The 25,088-nt window shown below is 42.3% G+C and overlaps 1 protein-coding gene across 4 annotated transcripts in view; it reads left to right on the forward strand.

The window, feature by feature from the left end:
• Positions 1-25,088, forward strand: part of LOC105562271 (basement membrane-specific heparan sulfate proteoglycan core protein-like) — a 216,215-nt gene that overhangs the window by 66,011 nt on the left and 125,116 nt on the right. For all 4 annotated transcript variants that reach the window (XM_012012987.1, XM_012012988.1, XM_012012989.1 and 1 more), the window contains exon 3: positions 23,049-23,203. In XM_012012987.1, coding sequence (XP_011868377.1) covers positions 23,049-23,203 — 155 coding nt within the window. The remainder of the gene's footprint in view (positions 1-23,048; positions 23,204-25,088) is intronic.

A 25,088-nucleotide genomic window follows, 5' to 3' on the forward strand; every position in this document is an offset into this window, starting at 1 on the left:
ATAATACCTGCCTTTACCCTAATTGTATTGTTTAATTAGAAATTAATTATTAGTTGTGTTATTATTTAATTGGTATTGCACGTTACAAATATAATGAATGCATTGTGAAATAGTTAAAGAAACGATCGTCTTATGTCAGCACATGTAATGTTTTTGATAAAAAATATAATAAAATTTAAAAACAAGCTTACAATGCAATCAACAATAAACTATATACATATATAAATTATGAAGTGATTGTATTTATTAAAATTCTTAAATTATGTAGTGTTTGTATTGTTAGTTTGCGCTATATTTTGTTTCATTTAATAATTTGTAGAATATTACAGAAATTAACATGCTTTACAGTTTAAACATTGGAATAATTATATATTAATTAATATTTAATTGCTTATACTAAGCGCTGTTTATTTATTACTACTATCTATGTTATTCTAGCGCATGTTAACATAACTTTTAACTAATTATAGAAAGACAAATGAAATATAATAATAGAATTGTACAATATTAACCGACGCAAATAGCGACGTCGTAAAAAATTTGGTGCAATATTTGGGGGATGAGATATTTCGCTAGAAATCTGTTAAAGAGGCAAATACTTATAACTACAATCAACTGAAAGTACAACAAAGCGATACGCTTGCGCCGAAAATCTAAAGAACGCGCTCTCCACGAATCTCCGTAAAGCTGGAATTTAAATTGCACGCTAAAGCTTACAGGGCGTGCTTTTCCTTCCATCGTTAAATGAAATTTGCATATTTCGTTTAAACGATGAACGACTCGATAGCGCGTTAAACCGGGCAAAGAGCTAACATTCGCGTGTACACACTCGGAGCATGAATGAGCCAGGTCGTTCGGGATAATAAAGGGCGTATGGACAAAATTGTCCTTTAAACTGTACGACATTGTCGCGCGTATCTAACGGCAGATTTTGGGCTGACGCCGGTGCGGCGTCCTTCGCGTATCGCTTATGGATTCGGCCATCGAGTTCTCCCGATGGCGTTAGAACTTCGCGCTAGACCAGGCAATTAAGCGGCGCTTGACACGTACGGACGGGCCTGAAAATCCCGTGCCGCTGTTATTTCGTCGCCTCCTGATACCACCTCTGACTACCGTGGCGCAGCTTAACGCTTTAATCTGTTCCGCGTCGCGCAACTTCTCGCCCTCGGATTTTCGACGAAGGGACGATTACTGGGGGTTTGAGCGACTGCGTGTTCGGAATAATAATCATTGTTGTTCAGCGAAGTCGTTGAAACGTGCCGCGGCATAGCAAGGTCTTTACCGTTGCGCACCTTCTTTGTACACATGTGGAAAGAGATATGAGATTTCAAAAGGTAAAACATTCGGGACGTCGAAATTACTTCGGCATCAGCGTTTTTTTTATCTGTCAGGGCGACTTGGGGAAGAATTTTTCCTTACACGTCGCAAAAATTTACAAACTAAATCATCCTTTTCTTTAAATGAAATTGTTTACTTAGCACGTAACATTCGCTCTATACAAGTTGTGAAACGTTTCAAAGGTATTTCATGGACGAAGAGGTTCTTTCATCGCGAAAATGTTAGAACAACCACGATAAACGCTGCTTTGAAAAATCAATCACTGTTTCGTCTGCGTTTCTTGTTCCTAAAAATTTAATTAACGCACCAGGTGTTAAATATTTCAAGTAGATGTTTACGAAACTATAATAAAATCACCCTGGCGGCCAAAATTGAATCTGGAATATTTGTAGATATTTAAAAACATTATTAATTTATTAATATACTATTTTATAAAATTTCCTACAGGAATATGCGAGATTTGATACAATGTTATTTGGTACATCACATATGATATTTAAATTTAATATGTTTAGAGAAGTAAAACATTACAGCTGCGTTGATAATTAAATGAATGTTTCCTCTTATATTTTAATGTTAATAGATACTAATTTTGATAAAACCGCGACTAAAAGTCTACTGTTAACGCAGAAGCACAGTTTCCAAGTGAAAGCACAGTGGTGCTATTCGCAGCAGATACGATGAATGTTCGAAAACACGCGAGCGCGATATGCACGTGTTTTCCAGTTGGCGGTGCTACGGCAAGTGCAGAAACGGTCCGGTTCCTGTTTGTTGCAGCCTTGCATAAAGCCGAGGAAGACGCCTGTCTTTGTTGCGCGCAACAACTTTTATACGTGCTACGCGAGCGTGTAATAACGCCATTTCCATTTACCGCGGCGGGCCAGTCTCCACTTTACTGTAAAACGTTCGCCAAGTTTCGCGCTGCAACTAAATACCATTCCGCGAGTCCGCCTTTCAACGAATGGTAGCTAACGCGCCGTTGCGTTCGCGTGCCTTCCATTTGCGCGCATTCTTGCCCGGGGAAGCTGCCCAATAAGTATCATCGCGAAATAGTTTTCTTCAAGCTGTCATCGTGTCTGCGAGAAATCTGTAAATTCTACCGCGCAGCTTGAGCATTCCTTTCCGAAGAATTACGTCTCCTCGCGGCAGTGTCGAGGGTGGTCCAACGTAATAACATTATCACCTTTGACAAACGCCGGTGTAGAATCCTGAGCGATTCCAGTTGCCATCGGATTGTTCAGCGAAGCGTAAAAAGTAAGAAATTACTATTGCAATCAGCTTTAGGAAATCTCATCTTCCAGTTCTCCAATAGATCCACCCCAATTATCAGCGTACGCACTAAAACACCGATCGTCGCGTATGTCGCAAATGTGAAACGTTCGCGTTTGAACCGACGTTGAACTAATTACACAAACGATTACGATCGGACAAAAAGGGGAGATGAATTAAAGGTGCCGTACAAGAACCCAAGGTTTAAGCGAAGACAATAGCGTCTTACGACTTGAGTCTTACGACGGTATCATAAACGGTTACGACAATTTTTCCTCTCAGGCCCTAAACCTGGGATTCTTGTGCTGCACCTTTAATTCTTCCCCCTCTTTTACGATTCCGAAAGACTTAAGTTGTCGTAGACGCATGTTACATCCATCGCGAGGCGACATATGTCAACGACAACGCTTTGTGCGTAGACTTCTGACACCGGCTTAAGTCTTACGACGGAAATGGTTACGACAATCTTCTTTCTCAGGTTCTAAGCCTTGGGTCATTGTGCGGCACCTTTAATTCTTGCTCTATCTATTACGATTCCGTCGAAAGACTTAAGCCGTAAGGCTTAAGTTGTCGTAAACGCATGTTGCGTCCATCGCTAAGGCGACATATGTCTACGACAACGCTTTGTGCGTTGGCTTCCGACACCGGCTTAAGTCTTACGACGGAAATGGTTACGACAATCTTCCCTCTCAGGTTCTGAGCCTTGGGTCCTTGTGCGGTACCTTCCATGTTTCCCTCTCTTTTACGATTCCGTCGTAAGACTTAAGTTGTCGTAGACGCATGTTGCATCCATTGCGAGGCGACGTACGTCTACGACACTTTGTGCGATGACTTCCGACACCGGCTTAAGTCTCACAACGGAATCGTAAACGGTTAGGTCGGTGGCATACAAAAAACCTTAAGCAGCAAGACTCAAGACATAAGAATTTCAACCATACGGAATTCTCGGTCGCTTACTGTTTTAATATTGAATTTTTTGTATTACCCTTACGACAATCTTTCTGCAGGCTCTTATGAGCGGAGGACCGCCCGTATAGACTGATTGCAGGTCGTATACGTGAAAGAGGCATAAAAGTCTTCCGGTACTCCGCGATCGATACTTGCAGTGCGTGCGAACGCGTCTTATGTCTCCGCCTGGGGGTTTACGAGTTTTGTCGTAAACCACCCTTGGCATAAATGGCGAGTCGTTCTCGCCGGACGATGATGCGGTGCGTGCTACTGCGGCATTTGCGGATGGCGAGCGGAAGACAATTCGAGATGGACAATTCAGTGATAATCGGTGGAAACTATTCTCTATTCGTATGCATCCACGCGGCTGACATCGTCAGTAACTATGCGGCGCAGAAGTCAGGCTAAATTAAACCAGATATGGCTCGCGATACGCTTCCGTCCGGCTTCCTCCGCTGCGGATCGACTGCGACCGCTTGCGTTTCACTCGCGCTCGAAACTATTAGCTCCGGTATTCAACGGTCGATCACCGATTTCAATGGGAATAGTCGCGACTTGTTTCAGCGATGTACGACGTACTCTGACATCCTTCCGTCGGTTGCAGACGATAGTGTTGCGATTCGCGAAAATTTCTTCGATTTCATTGAAAGTAATTAAGGATAATATTTTTGTAAAATAGCAATCGTAAATTCGAGCGTACAACTAAAACAACGAAAGTAAAAAGTGAACGGGACATCCGGACGCCTGGAGATAGAAATAATTCAAATCGTGAATAGAGAATATATCTCGCTTTTTTTTATACCACGCGAATACTACTGGAACGTGAAAATCCCGTCGACCGAATTTTCTCAGAGGGTTGACACGGCCAGGCTCACCCGCCGATTCTCACAATTCCAACGCACATTTCTACCGTTCCCTTTTCTTCGCTCCACGAGATGATCGCGCAGATCTACGTGGCGCGGGTTACCGTACACAGAGTTAAGCCTTTAGGCAAGGCGAAATAGCTGAGCATTTTTACGCCCGACGACGACTAAGGCGACGTTTCCTTTGAGAAACGCCCGAAAGAAAATGAGTAAATATAGGCGTCGGATCCCCTTGCTTTTCCTTGCCCGCGGTTTCGCATCTGCCTGAAGAGTAAGCGTCTTTAGAAAATACCATCCTCCTCAGCAGCCCTTCTTCTGTGCTTTCACCGTGCCTCTGGCGCTCTTGCCCTTTTTATGGGCACATCTTCCTTCGCTCGAAACAGCGCTAAAAAGGGGAATTCGTGGCTAACGTCGTTCACTTGCTTGGTTGAAAACCCGATTGGCGCTGAAATAGCGATCCCTCGATGCTCGTTCGAGCAATCTAACCCTTTGAGACTCATGCAATTTTCTCATGCCTAGTGTAAAGAAGCGACCTTTGCAGTTTACAGAAAAACGCCAAGAAATTGATCTTGATTTGTATTTGCGATTTCTTTCAGATGCTCATAACGCCATATCTATGTTCAGAAGAAATATTAAATGTTATCCGTATAGAATAGCCGTGTGTATGTGTGTGTGTGTGTGCAGGGAATTAAGTTTTTATTCCATATATATTACTTATATATAAACTAATTCCTATAATGTACTTGAAACCGAATTTTATTAAATCCATAATGGCATCGTTTCATATCATATTCTCTGTGAATCGAACTACTGAATCTTATATGTGACATTTTATTTTCCTGCTTGATTATATCTGAGAACAGTCAAAGTGAATCTAGAATTAACAAAATTATACTTATTGTTAGTATACATTTTACTAGTAAAATTTAAAAAACTGTCCTAACATTGTTCAAAATGCCATATTGCCCCACGATTTTCAGAATAAATTTCAAGAGAACGTTCTCTCCGTGTAGGATTTCTTAATAAGACATAATGCACAGCAGTTATACCATTGTACTACTGAAATGCTGTTGTTTTCTCTGGAAGTCGAAAATGATGAAATGTATTCGTTTTTGACTGGTTTGTCCCACGTCTCTCACGTTTTTGTTCTTCGTTGAGAAATCCGTTTCCTTTCGCGTGTCGATGTAGCCCGACAGCATCTTCCGCCGGTCTCTTCCGTGCAAAAACCTTTGCAAGGTGCCTTTCGATGAACTAGACAGTTGAGACAAATATCCCGCGTCAAAGACCGAAAGGGGATACACGCTAGGCGTAACCGACGAAAAGAAGTTGCCGCGGGAGATAAACGAGCGGTTATCGAGGAGAAGTACACGAAGGATATCGGAGACGCGAGTGCCGAGGATAAATAAGAAATTATGTAAGCTGTGCGCCGGGGGAAAGAAGCTGTGGGACTTTTTCAACTCGTAAATAAGGAGAAACCTCGCCTTGCGTAATCGCCGCAACGCGACGGAATCAGATGGCTGTAAATTGTCTTAGTCGTCGTCGTTGTTGCTGGAGCTGAAAGAGAAGGAGCGCTGGTTTGGGGATGGTCTGCGTCCGTCGTAAAACAGGAGAGGCGATTTAGGCGAGCCTTCCTTTTTTTTCCACCTTCCTCCCAGAGTGTGGAGGAAAAAGCGGAGGACGGTTGGGGTTACAGGAGCAGACCGCACTTCGGGCGCTCGTGTCTCCCGCAGCGGCGGCGGAGAAATGCCTCGAAATATGGAACGAAGGCGTTTAGTTTCTCGAAATACACCTCTGTACTACTTGCTTTATGTGCAGAGCTAACTGATGGAGATGCGTACAGCAAGTGTCATCTTCTCTGTTTGCACGTAAAGCCGTACTGTACTGTACTACAACGCGTAGGACGACACGTTGTGCAGTCAAATGAAATAATATTATCAATTATTAGCTCAAACTTTTATTCTTAGTATACTTTGTTTTATTATTTGACGGATTGGAGCAGTCACTTTTAAATATTACAATTATGAGAAAAATATATCGCGCGATGGATGTAAAATAAAAGGAATTTGTTTTAATTACATATATAATTATGAGAAAAGCTTCCTCGCATATTTTAAACTCAAGCTTGTAATTTCTTAATTAAATGCAAAGTATTCTCATAGCTTTTGTTTCGATTTCTCTTATTACAATAACGATTAATATAGACTCAACTGATGAGCATACGAATTTGAGATTGCGCGAGTTTACCAAAACTTCTCTTTTAAGGCAAAAAGTTATTCTGTTAAAAAGGAAAATAATATTGTATTCTCAGTCCTATAGAAATAGCGAAGTAGAACAACTGGGAGATGAGAATTAGGTCTAGTGGACAGAAGCGTGTCGCTCGTGATTGAAAGACAATAAGATGGCGATGAAAGTGTGAAGTTTCTCGTCCAGAAAGGCGCGAAGATCCATCTCCGAGTTTTTACTCTTCTTAAGGTGTAATGACGTCATAGGAAGTTTGCCAAGTTCTGTTGCGTATCTTGAGTCGTACTCTTGGTCGACGTTCCATTTTGTTTGGGTCTTATGTTTGAAAAATCTTTGGCGGTAATTTTCGTTACATTCCATCTGCAACGATGAACGATACGAGCAAGAAGTGACATATATAACTTGTACACATTTTTCTATTGCAGTAAAGTCTACGCCGAAATACGACAATAATTTAACGTTTTTAGAGAAATACAAAATAATTATGCACAAAATTATATCAAGCGATTAAAACTGTCGTTTAAACATGCGTCTGTGCAGATATTAATGTGCAATCAATTTAGATAATATGGCATCCAATCTCTTATTTAAGAGATTCCTTACATCGAAATGAGGTTGACACATAAATAAGACATTTCTTCTTTGCTTCTTGTATACACGCGACACAGTTTGTCCGATTTTTGAGCAGCACATGTTTTATTTAAAGTTGACGATGAAGAACGGCTATTTTAGAATTCACGTACAAAATATGTTCTACGTTAGATTGGCAACCGCGAGTATATCTTGGCTATGCTGAATGCTGAACGATATATTTCTAGCACGTACGCACCAGCGGAGACGTTGATAGTTTATTCCCGTTACCAGCAGTAAAGAAGACATACCAGAATACTTTTTATAAATATTCGTTAAGACGGATATCTGTGATCCTTGGGAGGGCTACATCCAGAAGAAAGGCTCATTTTAGTTTAATAAATGAGACGCGTTAAAGTCATTTCTCCGAATCTACTAAATTTTTATTCACTTCTACTAAAACGTTTGCTCGAGTTGAAGAAATAGATAGATTAAATTCACTTAGAGACTCCAGTCTAGGTTCAGGTAAAGAAATCATTTCTTTGAAATTAAATAAAAGTCAAAGAAAACTTGTTTAATTTCAATGGAACTTTTTTCCGAGTGTATAAGCAATGCGATTTGCTAATTTCATAGTCAAGTCATAAACAGCTGGCGTGAATGCAGGATTATAAGAGAATCCATTAGAATGCATTACGAAGAGTCGTTACGAGTAATCATTGGTGTATTTAATCATTTGTCAAATTGATCGCTATCAGTGTTAAAGTTTTCCGCGCAATAGCTTCTTAACAGCCGCGCCGGACTTCGCGGGTCCTATTTGCAACGTATCCGCAATGAGAAATGATCAGCCCTAGGAATGCCGCATCATGAGAAAGAAGTTAATATGAAGAAGCGCGTCGGGCGAAGAAGCTCCGCAAAATGTAATGGCGCAATTCACACGGTCTTTGCGCAAACGACGATCATTCTTCTTCCAAAAGGCGCGCCTTTCATGCGCAACGACGTGTCCCGGCGATAAGAACCGGCATTCGCAGGAATTCATGAGCCGCGCTTCACGATGAACGAGCCTCGGATATGGGGAACGCGGGATCGAGGTATCAGGAAGAGCTCGTTTTCGCGGAATCGTTTGGTAACGTGGTCCAAGAACATTTCTCACTCTACTGGGAAGTTCTCGCCTCGAGGCGGCCGATGTTATCGGGGGAGACGAAAAAATTATGCGGCTAATCAAGAAACGCGAGTGTCACTCCCCGCCCCATGTATCAAATTGGATCTGGAAACGAGAAATGACCTCGTTCGCGTAAGACGTTCTCCGTCAATGACGCAACGCCTTCTCAATCGCTACATCTTATTTGATCTTTTGCCTTCCCTCGTATATCTGGGACGATGGTTTCATGAAAGAGATTTTTAAATTGTCCACAACTTTCCGCAGTTTGAAACACGACTTCGCAAAGATAACAGATATCATTAATGTTTTAAATTTCATTATACACGAGTAAACTTTTAAGCACTGGATTTTAGAATTGTTCAAAAACTTCGTGTTCTCTGCTACGCAAAATAGGAGGCATGTGTTAGAATGAAATACACGGTGAAATTTGAAGTAACGATTATAAGGAGATTACATTATGAAATTTACCTTTACGTCGTGCATTGCACTTTGAGAGCGCACATCATCGATCGTTGAGGTGAGAGAAACCACCTCGCGCGAAAATCTATTTCACATCAATTTTACGTGTAAAGTTCAATACGTTCTAAAACGTGTTCTCCAATCGATTAGTCAATGAATATTCAATGGTAGTTTCCACGTGGGCTTCGCGCAGTTTCGTTCTACCAGCTTATCCTCAGATCTACGATCGTCGCGTAGCCCGTAACTTGGATAGTTACGCAGCGCTGGTGCGACGCTTCTCGCGGCACAGAGAAGCGCTACTTCCGGTCCTCGCGCACGGTCGTCGTCGCTCGTAGAATTTTCACCGCAATCTTTCGGGATACCCTCCGGACGAGCGAGAAAAATGCGAGGGGGTTTGGCGAATCGATGTGCTTGCATTAAATATCTTGGCACGGAGCGCAAATGCGGGCGGATAGTTCGGCACGTTCGTGCGAATCGGTTTTCGCGCTGGCGGCTGATTTCTCACGGAATCGCGAGTTTTCGTTGTAAGTCTGAAGGGTACAATCGGAAATCTACGGCAGCCGCGAGCCGTCAATGAATCGTAAATAATCCGAAAACTCTGTTCAATCGCAATGTCAGTCACGGCCGTGCGGACCAGTTTACCGGCCGTGCCAGTCAACGTGATTGACGTTGCGATCGAACTTGTTTAGATTCTCGTCACTCTTTTATTATTGTACTTTTTCGCCCTTTTTCAATATTATCTCGCGATCGCAATAGCAAAATATTCCTAAATCTTTTTCAAATTTTATTACGCCAGCTTTTCCATTCCTTCTTTCCCGACTTACTTACTGTGTAGTCACTCAAATTATTTCTGTAATGAGAACAATGAAATTATGTAGTTTAAACAAATAGACTTAAATCAGGATACAAATCAAAGGTGCGAGCAAGAGGTAGCCCAATAATTAAAAATCTAATATGTGAACTCATATACCATTTATATAATCTATTCTATACATTTTTTTAAATGTATTTAATAACAAATCATTATAATTATAATTAGTCCCACAGGAAATGGCTTCTTAATTTTACTACAATAAACATGTAACTTCTTAATAATTCGCGCAATCTTCTACGAGACTTTAAGTGCAAGGTACGAAATTGGAATGTGATTTCACGCATTAAAACGACTTTCGTCGCTCGTAGGCCGTGTCGCATTGTTAGGAAAATGCGTCTGGGTGCTGATGAAAACGAACCTCTTGTTGGAATCGAGTAACGTATCGACATTGTGAGCAACGCGCATTGTTGCGCGTGCACCTAGCGTTTGTGTACGCCGAATCGAGTCGACACGCGAGCGACAGGTAAAATTTAATTCCACCCGCGAATAGATGAAAGAAATTTCACACTGCATTTACTGCCACCCACCGAGGCTCTCGCGTTGCTGAACAAGCGATCCTTACGGGATAATTCTTAAGCTTCTTTATCCTGGAGCTCAAATTTATTCACGACTTTGCATCGCTCCAATATTAACTCCCGAAACAGAAGCGAGCGATGTCTCAATGTGGAATTTCATTCGTTTATGCTTAGCGCGTTAGTAATGCAATTGCCTCGTTGTCGTCGCTTTGTGCCGATCGTTTCTTCGCACGTTCAACAATACCCGCGGGTGTATGACAATAGGATTTCATTTCGCGTACATGTCGATGCACGGAGGACGCTGCCGTTGCGCTTACTGATGAGGGAAACAACGTTCGCCGATAGATACTCTAATACCAGTATAGATCCTCTTTCGTTGAAACGCTGAATCTAAATCACGCTGCATTTTGATTAATTGAAATTGTAGGATTGTTTCAAAATCAACAGCACACTGGCGTAAATACGAACCACGAGCTTATATCTCAATTTTGAGTAAAAAGCAATCTAATTGCAACATTGGTTTTCCTCTCTCGTCATCTATTTACAAACATTTTTACAAGATTATTGTAAAATGATACTAAACTATGCGGAATTTACTGAGCACAACAGGCCAGTTATTGGTCAATAAATGTGCACGTCGCGTACAATGCTTTTATGTAAATTAATAATTTACCACTTATTTTTTATCACGCGGTTGTTTTTGCTGTTATTATATTATTACACTTTAGACTCTCAATTACGAAATGTGTCCGTGCGATAAAAGCCATAAGTACTCGAGATGCAATCCCGATCTCTATGCAAGGAGCACAAACTTGAAATAATTCAAAAGGATCGCTTCAGGCTGAGATTGTCCTCATCCATGGACTATTACTCTCGAGAATTTTTCTTTAAAGAGATGTATATTTAACGAGATAGTTCATTATGTACGTATAATAAAAAAATATATATATATAAGATCTTGAAATAGCGTCTTGAAGTAGTAATCGCAAAAGAGAAATATTCCTCTTCTGTATCGTTAATAACAGTGCAGAACAGTGAGAGCAAACTGGGGTATGAAAACACCGGCTGTACGTTAATTCCGTGTGTCGTAAAGCGTATAATAGAAGCCGGAAACGATTTCGAAATAACGCTTATTAATTTCTTGTCACGAAGTTACGGCGTAATTACGAAGGAAGATAATGCGGGTGCTGTGACAAGGCGATTTTTGTGGGGCACCTCGCGACTTTTTTCCCCCCTCCGGCCGCTACGTGCCCCGCGACTGAGAAGTAAGCAGAAAGCAAAACGAAGAGGACGGAGCAGAGGTAAAACGGGGACACATCGCGAGGTGCGAGGCACGGCCGGGGCAATAATAATATCAGAAAGGTCGGGCTTATACTGCAACGCGAGGTTTTCCCGATAGTTCGAACGCGAACTTTCCGCCCAAGTTGCAAAGCTTTAAAGCGAAGGCTTTAACGGGGCTTCTCGCGCCCAGCGCCAACTCTCCCCGCCCCCCCTCCCTTCCTTCCTTCTCCCAGGGATGAAGTCGTGCGAGGAAAGAAAGAGGAAAAAATGATCAGCACGAGAAGAATGCCCGCCGCGGTAACTTCGGGCCTGAATATACCGCTGACCTCTCACGCTCCCTTTGCGCGACAATGTCCTCACGTTCGAAGTTTATCCCGACCGATGCGGTGCGCGGCATGTTTTTTTGCGGGGCGACCCTTTTATTCACGTGCACCCTTCGCTGTGAGGACGAGGCGTTCCATGCAGTCGCCGTCCTGGCGAGTAATTACATACGAGTAATTATTACGAAAATTACATCATGAAGTTCCGAAGCTCCGCAGCAACTTCCAAATCACTTTGCACGATATTGTAGATATTTCACGTGTGCATAAATTTACACGATACATACATCCCAGGTGTACAAGTCAGTGATCAAATCGATCGTGATTTTTCGCACTGTTTCATTTGACGATGACTGCACGGGGGGGGGGGGGGGAATTTTTTTTCTTAAAATTTACCCTGAAAATCATGCAATCATGTGAGTTCTTACAAGTGAGTTCATTTGTAAGATAGAAGACAGATATCTACAGAATATTTTGCAGATATAATGAATTCTTCTAGATATCAACTTGATTATTGATTTGCACGTGATCTCAACCTGATATTCGATATGATATTCACCGGATTCTTCATCGACCCGTGAACATGGGACGGCAGAAATTAAAATATTACATATTACATTGCTGCGTATCGCGAAAATATGTTTTGCACATCTGGAATTCGTTGACGTTATCTTTGGGTAATGATGCACACATTTTGTTTCATGTCGAGTATCGAGCTCGTATATTTCAGAACATTTTCCAGAGAGAACATCTACCGTCGAGACGTAAGTTTCTGATGGATGTCCGTTGATCTTCAATATCTCGCGCCTAAGTTATTCATCCCTGAGCTGCATCCGCGAGAGCGAAACGTCAACGAATCTCGGAGCGCGAAGAAATCAGGGCGCGGAGTGACAAAGCATCCTTGTCATCGCCGCGAAGTCCGTCTCAGGACTCGTCGAGCATTTCAGTCACGTCGAAGTGTAATGATCAGTAAATAACAAATGACCGCGTCTGCCGGCTGTCCTCATCCTTCATCGTGGGAGTCACCGGGGTCGCTCGAACTCTCGCGAGAGAGGACGAGGAGAGGCTGCGCGGATGTCGATTCTTCTTACAAAGTAGCGCGCGGCCGGAAACTCGCGACGCGCGCGACTCCGCCCCGGAACTCCGCCGCTGAGCCTCAGAAACGTACACCCGTACGTACCGGATGATTCGTTTTTCCCGACGCAAGTTTCGGTGGATACGTCACCTCGCCGAGTGGCAATTCCCACGGAACAGACCGTCTTTACAATTCTCTTTCGGGCTAAACAACTTGCGCGGATATTACCCGCGCGCAAATTAAAGTTGGCGCCGCAGGCTCGCGAAAAAAAGCTGATAAATTATGCAGCAAAGGGAATCGATAGTGTAAAGAAGTGAAATTTTTATTTCTAGATAAACTTCCTGGGCAATGCAAAGTCTCGTTTGCATATTGTATACACATGCATATAATTATAATCTTATGTAACGTTTCTTGACGCGATAAAATAACCTGTTATAATCCCATTATATAAATACACGGCGCGAAGGTACGAACCCTAGAAAGAAAGGCGAAAGAAAACGCGCGCTCCCTCGTCTTTCTTCAGACATCAGAATGTTAAATAAAGCGATTCGACGCATCCGCTATCGAGTTTCCTCGCAAGTGTAATTTATGCGAAATTACTTCCTTCGTTCGGGGACCCTCGCCGGCTGCTGCTGCTGCGCGGAGCTGAAAGAGACGACGGTGCACAGTCAGTCGTTCCGCATGTAATTTGCACATTGCATCTCTGCGGGGAGAATTATGATACTGCAGATACGAGATATCTTACTTATGTTCCGCTTCAAAATAGCACGCAAGAATGGAATTTCAAGAAGTTGAGGTGGATGTTGCATTGCGGCGCTGCTCGATGACTTGTTTCCCCCCCACGCAATAAGTTTTGTAATTTTCTCAGCTGCGTAACTTTCTGAGTGGCAATTTTCCGGAACAACGGCGCTCCTGATTCCTTTTTCAATTCTTCGCAACGCAAACCCGATCTCCTCAGATCAATCCTGTCTTGGCGCAGCTCGAATTTGTTCAATTTCCCGCGCTCCCGCTCCTCCTCATTAGCTTCCACGTGTAAAATTGTGCATATCTCAACGGACAGTCGAAACGTCGGTTATTACAAAACAGTAATCGCGGAACGAAACCGCGGATTTGCGTCGGTCAGAATTTCCATCGCCGCCATTTCGCAGCGTTCTCGCTCCAATCCGCTGCATTCAGGCCACCCAGGCCACGGCGAACGATATTGGGCGCTATTTTCGTATGAGGATCGCGTTGCGGGTTGTAAGAATACAGTATCGCGACTCCGTTCGCCGCCTCGTTTTCTCCCCATACAATAAGTTTTGTAATCCCCTCGGTTACGTAACTTTCTGAGTGGCAATTTCCTCGAACCTGCCCGCGCCTAGTTTCATCCGTGATCCTACGCTGTCCCAGAGCAGCCTTTCAACCCGACTGTCCTCCTTTACCGCGAGAACGCACCTTCGACACACCCTCGTTTCGACTCGTCGTCATCCCATATCATATACAGCTCTTGGCAGTCCACCTTCGTCATCTTCTATTCGGCAGTAAGCTTCTTATACTTCGTCCTGCCATATCGCTTATCCTTGCGATTTATTTTCGGCGGGCCCCGTAAAATAATTTCAGCACAAATTTACAGCGAAGGCATTGTCGAGCCTACAGTCTTCAAAGAGGTTTGGAGAGAAGGTCGTGTGAAAATGCACTAGTGCGTATGTACGAATTACATAATGAAAATTACTTGAATATGTTGCAAAGCTCAAATATATTACAATTGCTTATAAAACTTAGCTGAAGGAATCCGAACATAAATTAATATAATTGTAAAATATAGAGGAAAGTCCTGTGTCATGAGATAGGCTTTTAATATGAGACAGCAGGTTTTCAACGTCCAAATTCAATCACAAATCTATTCTCGCGACGATTACACGACCTAACAATAAACTTTCTGCTAAACAGATTTCACTCCAAGGACAATAAATCCGTGGTGGGATCAGCAGATAACGTCTATTAATTTAGTAGAAACACCGCTGTCTCATATTAAGAGTCTATCTCATAATAGAGGATTTTTCTCTAATGTCAAATTAGAAAAGTGATTAGGAATTAGTCTTAAAAAAATCTGACGTGAAAGTCTATGGGACTTTTTTCGTTGAAAGACATAATTTAACCTTCACGTCAAGATTCTTAAAGATCTGAAAATAAGAATCTCGACAAAACGTTTTCCGTATTTTTACTGTTTACGTGATGTACTCGTTAAATACACGCGTAATTGTAACACTTTGATTTAACGCTGGCCGATAAATTTTCCGTGCTCAAAGGATGGCACTTATTTAAATTTATCTTTGGTCGCACCCGCGGATATTATCGGCACGCCGCTATTATTGCCTTAATATTCTAAGTCGTTTACTGCGCAATGAGTGTTATCGCGCTCGGGTAGAACAGATGTACCAAGCAAGATTACGGCATTATTCACGCTTAATAGCCTAATTCCCAGCGCATTAAATTTACGGGCTTCGAATTTCAATGCGCGCGCGATCTCCCGGTCCTCTGACCTTGCTGTATCCAACGTTGGCCACGGGTCAAGTGTCACTGCGAGGAGCGCGGACTCCTCCGCTGGCTAGGACCAACCCTTTCGACTACTCGTCCCTTTTCCGCCTCCCCCCCCCCCCCTCTGCCCGACTCTTGATGACTCCGTGCTCCCTTCAAAGCGCGTGCACGTAGACGCTTTAGAATTGGTGCCCGTAAGGACGGCACTCGTGCCGTGGAGTTGAACGGCCTCGTGAGATTTGGACGTTCGCGAATTTAACTGCTGACTTCGCTCGATAGAACATCCTCCTAGTTACTCGCTAATGGGCTTCGTAAAGTTTAAGCTCGCTATTGAATACGTATGATATAGGTGAGATTCTGTTGTATTAGATAGATTGCTGAACTGGAACTGCTAGAATGTTTATTCTGCTCAGAAGTGCTCTCGGGTTCAAGTGGCATAGCATTTCAGTAGAGAGAAAAGAATGTAATTACGAATTATTTTCATTCTTTTAATATACAAGCGATGTAGAAACAACGGGTATAGATGCAAACAGGCAGCGTATGTACAAACGCGTGGCATTGTGCGTTTAGCATTCCTTCCGTTTCTCCTGTTAAAGCTAAAAGTACGCGTCTTAGCGCGGAGATAAGTTAAGTCAAACTGGACTCGAACTTCCAATAATTGCGAGTAAAGTCGACGGCGAGAGAATCACGCGTGCGCTGACGGGATTATACGGTCATTAAAGTTCCGTAATACCAATACCACCATATTCCACTTTATGCTAAAGCCCGCTGCAGCGGTAACTCAGCAATTTCTCCGCGATCTTCCGAGTTCTTTCCGCCGAAGAGGAAACGAGCAGTCTACGAACTTTTCTCGGCTGCCGCTCGGATTCTCGCGTTTGCAGCATCTCATTGTACTTCCCTTCTATTCGATTGTGCAGGTTACTCGAACAGACGTCTAAGGCCTCGGTGTTTCACATGCGCCCCCTCCCCCCCCCGTCTCCTCGACATATACGCGCTGTATTATTTACCCTCGACGGTTCATCTTCACAGTCACGCGCATTTAAATTATCTTCGCTCGCAAAACGGAAGCACGCGCGATTCTAACACGTACTATAATTTACGGGGTGAATGGAGCTCCGTAATAAATCTCGCGGTCATAATGGACCGCGGGGTGAAAGAATTATTTCACAGCTTTGTGTAGGACAAGATGCAGGTGCTTAAAAAAAATCGACGTAGCTTCAAACCTTCTCGAAACGTTAAGTATTCGCGATAAGATTTCGTTATCTGTATTTATTATATGCAAAGTTTTATCTATTATCGTCTGTGATTCTTCGAAAGAATATTCCAATAATTTAACAGTCACGATGTCTGTTAATATCACAGAATATAACTGCATTGTATTTTAGATAATAACGTAATCTACGATATATAGGCTGCAATACGTTACACAGGAACATATTATATTTCAATTATAATATATATAATAACATTCCTTTATTATTACGCGTAACAAAGCAACGTATTATTGAATCAAACGGTTGTATCGACTTCGCAAGATATGAAATCCATTTCGCGGTTCTTCCACTTGAATTTAGAGATCTATGTGCAACGTTAATATTCCATTTTACTCCGAGAAAGAGAGAGAGAGAGAGAGAGAGAAACGGCTCTTCCACCCGCCGGCGACAAATCCTTCCGAGACGAATAGCTACGCGCGCGAGTTGCTCGTCAGAATTACTCCACCGCTCATTGTCTGACCCGAAACGCTTATTAATGTCGCGGCGTTCTGAGAGTGATAAATTGCTCCGCCCGCGTATCACAGCGCGCGCGAACATTTTTCCGGAAAATGCCGGAAGGTCTTTGTGCTCCCGCGTCCCCCCGGCGCCCCCGACGTCCTCATTTTTCACGGTTTTCAGTTATGCGAGCGGGCGCTGATGAAATTGGCGAACATTGGGGAGCGCGGCGGTGGGCCCCTCCGATGGCGCGGGGAATCTGTTTGCTCATTTCTATTTACGAGGGTTACGCGACCGTGTAAACTGTCGCGTTAATAGAATACGATCGTACCCCATCCCGGAGGAGGCATATGGGAGGCTACGGGATTGTAATCGGCTGCCTCGCCATATCGTTATCGCAATCGACCGTGCAGCCACCCGTGGGCGGAGGCTTGGCTTCGCTCACGAAACACGCGCGCGTGCAAATTCGATCTCGCATGATGTTCTTCGTGAGGTGATGTCTTGATCCTCTATAACATTTCGCGAAGAGGTAAAGAGGAGATGGAGAGAGGAGTCCATTTTCCTGGGCGCTATTTTCGGGACACTCGCTGAATTTCTCGCTGCTTTGAATATTGTGCGTTATTGTTCCCAGAAAACTGTCACTATTTTATTAAAAATAAAGATGCTGTGCAGCAGATTTGTTAAATTTTAATTTTAGTTAGAGTCGTTTGAGTATTTTCTCACGTATGTTGATTTTGTCGTTCTTTTACATTCTTTTGATAAATAAGCACGGAAGAAATTTTCATTTTAAATTTTCATTTAAAATTATACAATCGTGGGACAACACGGCATTTTGAAGAATTTTATGAGGGTTTTTGTGAAAGTTTACTAGTAGAACGTGTATGGCAAAATTTCAAAAGACCCTCATAAAGTTCTTCAAAATGCAACGTTGTTCCTCGATCAGATGATTTTCAGGAAAAACTTGAAGAGAAAATTCTCTCGGTGTAAAAAGCGTTTTTACTTGGTGAAATGATTGATAAATTATAGATTTCAAATAGCATTCGTATTAAAATCCCTTCGTAGCTCAAAAAGTAAATTTTCCCTCGAAAGAATGGATTTATCCAGGCATATATAAATCTATTCAATTGCGATATGAATTATACATAACGTACTTTATTTTGCCTCATCGCAGATTGCAGGCTGGAGGATGATAAAAATAAATATCATTTTCCAACCCCGACTTAGCCCGCGCAATTGCCGTCGACGTCGTTCGCGAGTCGTCGATTTATCTCAACGGCAAGATCCAGCTTCTCGATCGCAGGTAAAAGCGAATGCGCACTCATATTGCTGCGAGCCGATCGAGCGTATATACCGCGACGAATTGCGACGAAGCGAGCAACGGAATAAAACGGCTAGGAAAGAACGGACCCTTCGGCAATGCACTCGATACCGAAATCGACGATACCATCCATTTCGAAATATCGCCGGCGCAGTTCCGCGCCAAGTGCGGACTGGAATAGGAACCGGTCGGAAAACTATGGTGGAGTATCGTAACGGCGGAACACTTTGTACAGGCATTTGCTCCGCTTTTCGCTATCGTAACGGCAAATAAATATTGCTTCAGTTGCCGGGCAAGATTCGACGCGGCTTAGCGCGGTGAAATACGGCGCGGACCGTGAAGTAAAGCGCAGCGCGCTTTGACATTAACGGCATTACCGCGTTCTCTTTTCATCGCGCACGGCCATCAGTTCATATTAACGCGGGAAGGAATTTCTGTTTCTCGCGTAATTTCGACACATTCTGAAGAGAAGATGGCACATTATAACGTATTCTTCTGCGACAACGCAGCTTTGCTGCGAGAACACACGAGGGCTGCTACGTGGATGCGATTTCCACTGATTATAAATATGCGTTTTTTATCTTGCCTTCCACTTCAAGGCAGCAAACAACTTAAGATAATAAACATTTTGTCATTATAAGTGTATAATGGATTTTATACGCATAGTTTCTGTATGCGTTGCACGATGTGTCTCACTTTGCATTAGTTGTAACAATCCCTCCCCTTTATTCTTAAGTTTTACATACATAATATAGTGCATTCTGCAAACTCCACGTTTCTTGTTATTTAAAATTCGTAATTTGCATACGATAACACTTGCGCATTGAAAAGTTTCGTTTTATATTTATTTGCGGTGAATTTTAATCGTGGAAGGTTGTTGGCGCTATGCATAGACAGCAGGCGTACAAAGATAAAATCAGAAATAAAGGCAGACGTGGCTAAATTTAAAAGCAAAGTGGAAAATTTCACTAGTGGTGTTTTCCACCGAGTTCAAAGCTACAGATCAAACAACTCGGATTACGTGCCGCGACTGGAAGGAAGTTTGGAAAATCATCCGGCGAGAGTGGGCAGTGTTCGTATTGTTCTCGTGACCGGTGTTTGCTTAACCCGCGCCATGACTATAACAAGAAGTTATTGTTGCCACGGAGTGCGGAGAATGCAGAACCTTATTGAATTCGTGCGAGGTACAGCGGGGAAGGGGGGCAGCCTTTGCGTATCGAAAGCCGAGTTCGATAGCTTTCATTTCCCGGTGTTCATCGAAAGTTGAGAGGGAATGCTTTATTGGCGAAACAACTCCTCGCTGAGGAACGTAAAAGTTTGTCTGCGTAATATGGAAATGAGATACGTATGACGTGTATACTGTATATCTTTTACACACGAACACGCATATACATGAAAATTTTTAATTTAAATTAATTAATTAAATCGCAATTCACTAAAAATATTAAATTTCTTAAAATCAAATGTAAAAAAAAATAATTTTTTGAATGCTATATTTAAATTCGTTTAATTCAATAGTCAGAGATGAAGAAAGCACCAAATTTTAATTTTTCATTTCTACGAATAATATATATTAAAATTTATTTAAAAATCTTCCTGTAAATGAAACCTCGTAATATCATTTAATGTTATACTATTTATTTTTTCCTGGTAATGTATTATGTAGACGATGTTATTAATATTTGGAACTGTTGTGTAAACACTGATATAAAATGTATATATCGTATTTTATAAACTTTCCCGTGTTTTTGTACTTTTCACAACAAAAACAACGGCGCGAACTGAAAATTTCCCGTTTTATCGCAGTCATAAATTAATTTCGCCGTAAAGCAAGTGAATTAATTTCGCCGCTAGTAAGAGCGTTTTCAAGGTACCGGCCTTTTTGATCCCGTCACGCTTTCGTTATATCCTGAGCCTCGCTGTGCGATTTCCGCAATTTTCACATGTACCTCGTAACAATTTCAATTTCTACCCGCGCCGAAGTCCCATTTTCCCCGGCATACAATGGAAAATTTTATCGGACGCGTTCTATCTCGCCCTTCTTGTCCGTGCACGGCCGTTCCATTGGGCTTTCCGATGCCACCCCTCAGAAACCCGCCCGTTCTTTTTTTTTATCCCATTCAGCTACTCCTGCGGGATTATGATAATGACAATCTCCGCGATCGTCGAATACTCGGTTAATGGCAAGTCGAGCGATTCATATAAATTGAATGAAACCCGCGCTGGGACGCGTCACACAGCATATTAACTACCACGTGAACGTCACTGGAGCTATACATTAATTCTAGATACGGCATTTTCCTGAAAATGAAAATTGCAGAAACAAATTTATTCGCAATTTTTATTCTAAGGGCAGGTTGCACCAATCTCTTGTTATGTTAACTAATAGTCATATCGTATGTATGTCTTTGTCTTTTCTTTAAGTTAAAAAAGGATAAACACATAATTTAACTAATACACCGGAAAAATGTCGGATTAAATGTAATCGGATAATCCAATTACATAACAAACGGAGATATCCGATTAAATTGTGTATCCGATGAAAAATATGGTCGGTTTTTCGATCAAATTTCATCGGTAACTGGATTTGGTCCGATAAATTTAATCGGATAAGTCAATCGGAAAAATTAACCATCGGAAACACCATTTAATTGGATGATCCAATAAAAAATTTGCTCAGTGTAGTTAGCTTACCAAGAGGTTGTAAAAACTGGCCCTTAACAATGTTAATCAACGCGTTTAATTGCTTGGAAGACAAATAAACTTCATTTCGCTATCATGCACATAGATTAACCGGGAAGTACAAGTAGGTAATTGAGAGTATAATTATTAATATATTTTCTACAAACACGTTACGTTGAACTAATATTGATGGACTGATACGCCGACGATGTTACACAAGTCAATGTTTATAAACGAATATAGTTGCAAGATATTAATTAGCATTTTACAAATCGAATGTTGTAGTCAGAAGTGCGCTAAACGTCATTTATAAACACGTAATCGTCCAAATTAGACAAATATGGCCAGTTAATTATTAGTCTGTTTACTTATAGCGCATAAATTAAATTATAATCATACATCGTACTTGTGAAGCGAAGTGACATGAAGCGTTGTTGAAACACGGTTGTCAACAATTAAAGCCAATTTGTCGAATATTGTATCCGATCTTAATATCCCGTTGAAGCCGCAGCAGGTACACGTCGTTATAGCGCGGGGCGGTGAAAGTGATAGGAAACGGGAAGTGTGTGCACGCACGTTAATATGCTTTACGGTTATTAGTTTGTAAATTATTTGCCTCGATCCAAGATCAAAGAGGATAGTGGTATTCTTGGCGCGAACGGCGCGTCGTGTTTCGCGAATGCTAAACGCAATCGTGCATTGTGCAGGAACTGTGAGTAATGGCGTGACGCTTTATAATCACGGAAGTTCGGGCTTAATCAAGTACTTATTACAATTACCTACGGCATGCGCAACCCGGCAACTTTCAGTCCACTCGCAGCTGCAGCTTCTGATACTGCAAAGGGTTCTGCGTCTAATCTCGTTTGAATGTACGCTGCGCTGAGTTTCCATATTCATCTAACTTCGACTTTGACTTTAGCGCGAGTTATATAGCCCGCTCAATGTTTCATCAGATAAGATTTGTCCACGGGTTTACGTGGCCCTCGTTGAGCTTCGCGATACACACTCTCTTGGACAATATTTCTTCGCAGTTGCGACAATAACACGCGCGATATCTACTATTGCAGTACGTATTTACAGAGTGACTGAGGATATAAAGTATCTGTACTTTTCTATACGTTTCTTATGAATTTTTTTTCCTTATAAAAAGAAGAGTTTCTTTTCGTCAAGATCTGAGGGTGCGTTCCGTTTCACGCATTATGCGCATCATGCGTGAAACGGAACGCACCAAGACTAAAGTGGGCAGAAATATGGAAAAAGGATTTGTTGTCAAATAAGTGTTGGTTTAAAATGTATTACATACAAAGTGGAAATTACAAAAAGTTGTTCTAACATTTTTAATTTTATTACAAGCTATTATCTCTCAAAAGAATTTTATTACTTCTTTCTGCATTAATTAAATAAATGCTGCGTCTGTTTATCTGTATTATACTATGCATTCTCATTACTATTATCAGACCTGTTTTTATAATAAACTAACCAAGCCATGGATTAAGACCTCACATTATGATGCACGCGCGAGAAGGGTTCATTTATATTATAGCTTGAAGCCACAACAACTCTTAATCCGCTGCTGACCATCATGTAAGATTAATTTGAATATGAGATTAATTTGTGCCCGTAAGGCCAAGCTTCTATCTTGCAATAAAAACATTAGCCCCCAGCTAGTCTAAGAGAATAATTTCTAAATTTTATTTTTAACATCTACGTGCGATTTACATACGTTCGTTATATTCTTCAACGCTGAGAAATAATTTGATCGGCTCGGTGCGAATGATGGAGTTGTTTCTTCACGGATACGCAACAATTTGGGCGATACCTAATTTTTCCGGCCCACGGGATAATATTTACAAGATCACCTTGCATTATCCGACATCGCTCTAATACAATATGGCGTATTCTGTTTCCAGGTGGTTCCAGTATCGCCAGCGTGGTAGCAGGGAGCAAGCCGACGAGATCCTGGGACAAACCTCAATTCGACGATATTGCACCGCGAAATGTCACTGCCATCGTCGGTCAGACAGCGGAGCTGAATTGTCACGTCAAACATCCGGGCGACCGTGTGGTGAGTAATATTTTCATCCTACATTTACCACGCATTCGTTGTTTCCCCATTGCGCTGCCAGATAAAAGCCCATGGGAATTTCCATCGGTGATGTACACCGATTCCTCTCAATTTTGCCAACAGCTGTTCGGCTTATCTTTTGAAAGCGTAAGAAAAAACGATCGTAACGATTTTGTAGGATAAGGGATAAGAATCTTATAATGTTATGAAAGAGCGTAAAGCTCTAACTGCGCCCTACGTCAAGGTAGAAAGCCATCAAATACGCTATTCTTCACTCCGTGCTGTTTCACACCTTACCACGTCGAGCTGCTACTCCATTTTTGCCGCCGATCTCGCGGGCTAATCGCGCTGATTAATGTCGCAAAATTGTTAGCTTGAAAAATGATGGCACACAATTTCCACAGTACGGTTCCCGCCTGACGTCAAGTTGTCGTGCCGCTCCGAAATACCCGAAATAGAGATCTCAGATAATGGTACACGCTCTTGAGACCCTGTGTACCGTTAGCGCAAATTGCAAAAGCGCACGCCATGGAAAAGTCGATCGAGCGGATACGCGTTAAGGCTTTTTTCGTTGAGATACAACCCCTTTCTTAAAGCAGCGCTGCAAATTTCCCCTCAACAATGCCATGTTGCGATCCATTTTTTGATAAGTCGCAAAATACGATACTTTCCCGTGACGCACAATAATCAAGTCCTTCCCCCGTTTCTGCCATTCCTAATTTCTAACGTGGATATGTTACATATGAGCTACGGGCGTATACTTGACAAACTTTATATACCGTCCGTGTAAAATTGAATTATAATCGATATGCTATTTGATCGCTGAATACATTTGTTCTCGAGCAACGTGTCGAGGGGACAAATATTTCTATTTAACACGCTTCTACTCCACGTGCACGGTGGCAGATATTTGTTTTCCTAGCTGCAATTAATGCCGCGTAATTGCAAAGTCGCGTCGCGATTGCGCGCGAGGCGCGCGGCAACTTTGCGCGGGTCGGCACAGGAAATCTCCTCCAGAAGAACGTTTATCGTTAGGATGCAAATGGGGCGGGGAAACTTTCAAAGTCTCTCGACAAGCGAACAATAACGCTGTCCTGAGACAGTTCGCCTGTAACTGCAAACAGTTACGGGGCGAACTCGCGCGATCCAACGTGCGGCGCAACACCACCGTTTCACGGGGTCCGCGTGTAGAATGGCGACGCGATAAAAACGCGCGCGGACATTCTTGCTGCGCTGCATTTACAACGGCCGGCAAGAAACGCAGCGGGCGAGTTCTCTCGGCCTGATTAAATGCAAATCTCGCCGTTATTACAGGGCAACACGGTTTCTTTAACGTCGCCATTCAATTAACAGCCGTAAGATTTCTTACTTTTAAATTGGTAAATAATAATTTACGCGCGCCACGTCGGACTCGTGGGCGGGCGCGATCGATATAGATCTCGCGCTTTCCCGAGACGAGGGCGTCGATTCTGTATGCAACATGGTGACAATGCTACGCTGAGAAAAATGTCCGATTAAATATAATCGGATAATCCAATTACATAATAACAGACGGAAATATCCGATTAAATTGCATATCCGATAAATAAAAAATGTGATCGGCTTTTCAATCGAGCTTCATCGGTAATTGCGTTTCGTCGGATAAATTTTATCGGATGTATTCATAATTTAATCGGAGAACGTAATCGGAAAAATTAGCCATCGAAAACGCCATTTAATTGGTTTATCCGATGAAAATTTTTCTCAAGTGTAGAAGTGAGCGGCTTTGTCCCTTTCTAAGGGGACAGTTAGAAAGAGACAGAGCGACTCACTTGTAGCATTTTCACTACAGTGTAAGACACGAAATTGACCCGGAGATCTTGATCTTTAAGATGACGCATTTACG

This window comes from Vollenhovia emeryi, unplaced genomic scaffold (assembly GCF_000949405.1).
Source record: "Vollenhovia emeryi isolate VEMERY1.0 unplaced genomic scaffold, V.emery_V1.0 DF939192.1, whole genome shotgun sequence".
Lineage (NCBI taxonomy): Eukaryota > Metazoa > Arthropoda > Insecta > Hymenoptera > Formicidae > Vollenhovia > Vollenhovia emeryi.